Source organism: Bison bison, unplaced genomic scaffold, assembly GCF_000754665.1.
Source record: "Bison bison bison isolate TAMUID 2011002044 unplaced genomic scaffold, Bison_UMD1.0 scf7180017851429, whole genome shotgun sequence".
NCBI classification, from domain to species: domain Eukaryota; kingdom Metazoa; phylum Chordata; class Mammalia; order Artiodactyla; family Bovidae; genus Bison; species Bison bison.
The window spans coordinates 12,900-14,372 of record NW_011482002.1 but is presented as its reverse complement, the minus strand read 5'-3'; the positions used below and the strand labels follow the sequence as shown (position 1 = coordinate 14,372).

The 1,473-nt window shown below is 62.1% G+C and overlaps 1 protein-coding gene across 1 annotated transcript in view; it reads left to right on the top strand.

The window, feature by feature from the left end:
* Positions 1-275: 275 nt before the first annotated feature.
* The window catches only part of LOC104996438 (chromosome unknown open reading frame, human C7orf50), a gene marked incomplete at its 5' end in the record, with an annotated part of 7,325 nt that continues 6,127 nt past the window's right edge, over positions 276-1,473 (top strand). The window contains 2 exons of the mRNA XM_010850692.1: positions 276-410; positions 1,214-1,331. Coding sequence (XP_010848994.1) covers positions 276-410; positions 1,214-1,331 — 253 coding nt within the window. The remainder of the gene's footprint in view (positions 411-1,213; positions 1,332-1,473) is intronic.

Sequence of the window (1,473 nt, the reverse complement as noted above, 5' to 3'; positions counted from 1 at the left end):
GACTCTGCTCCCCGAGGTGGAGGGAAGGGAAGAATGGCTGGAAGAAGCCTATTTGTAACCAGGACCCTTGGCCACCTGAGTGTGGGCAGCGTGCCAGCCTTCCATGTGTACTGATGGAGGAGCAGTTGGACCCTTCAGGCCCCCCACTGCCCCGGCCTCCCAGGAGTGCCTGGGTCCATGTCCCGCCCTCCCGGATCCATGCTGGCTCACATCCTGCTGCTGCTCTGCAGTGGGGGCCAAGTCCCCTGCCAGCCTCCTTCCTGCGCCCTCCATAGGGACAGCGGCACCTCGGGCCATCATGGGGCCCACGGGGCTCCCCACGAGCCCTCGGGGATGGGCACCCAGCTCCATTCCTGCCAGGTCTCTGATGAGGGCGTCTCCTCTGGCCTGGGGGCAGCAGCCAGCACCCCGTGAGATCAGATGGGTGGCCGGGGCCCCCATGTCCTAGGAGACCTCCTCCTGTCCCTTCCCTGACCTGCCCGACCTGCTGGCCTCCCTCGGGGCTGAGTGTTGGCCCGTCCCCAGGACCTTCCCCGGGACTTGGGGCTCAGTGGCCAGTGTGATGCCCCCTATGTGGCTCAGAGGGGCCAGGCTTCCTGTGTCCTTCAGTGTGGGCTTCTCCATGAGCCTGGGGGTATCTCCTAGACCCCAGCCTGCTGCACTTTGGATCTGCGACAGCATAGATGGGCCTGGAGCCCATAGTGCTGGAATAAATCTCTGTGATTTCACACACGTGGGATCTGCGACACAAGCAGGCAAGCAGGAGGATGCAGAGGGCAGGGTGGTGGCTACAGATTGGGGAGGCAGGGGTAGGGTGGGGCGGTAGGAGGGTCAATCCCAGGGGGCAGATGGAAGCCAGAGGGCCAGTGGTGAGTGCTTCCCAGGCGGCGCTAGTGGTAAAGAACCAACCTGCCAATGCATGAGTCCCTGGGTCGGGAAGATCTCCTGGAGGAGGGCATGGCAGACCACTCCATTGCTCTTGCCCAAGAATCCCATGGACAGAGGAGCCTGGGCGCGTACAGGCCATAGGGTTGCAGAGTCAAGACACTACTGAAGCAACTTAGGGTCTTCAGAAGCAGGAACTCACGTAGTGTTACAAGCCAGTGTTACTCCAGCGAAGAATGTGCTGTTGTAAAAATCTGATTTTATTCCCTCAGCAGGAATCTGGCCGCGACTGGTGTTGGTGTTTTAGGCACGGATGTGATTCTTAAAGCGCGCACGCGCCCTGGGGCAGCCAGGTGGGGGCCCTGCTGTCCTGTCCTCCGGCTGTTCTGGAACCTGCCCCCACCCCAGGGAAGGCGCCTCCTGTGCCGGTGGGCGGCGTGTCTCACGTCAGGGCTGCCGGGAGTTACAGGGTGCAGCCCTGAAGCTCCACACAGGCGGGTAAACCCCAGCTGATTCCAGGAGAAGGCGGGAGCAGCTGGGGAGAGCATCTCTCTTGTTTTAGAAGATTCCGGAAGGAGCGGGTGTGGC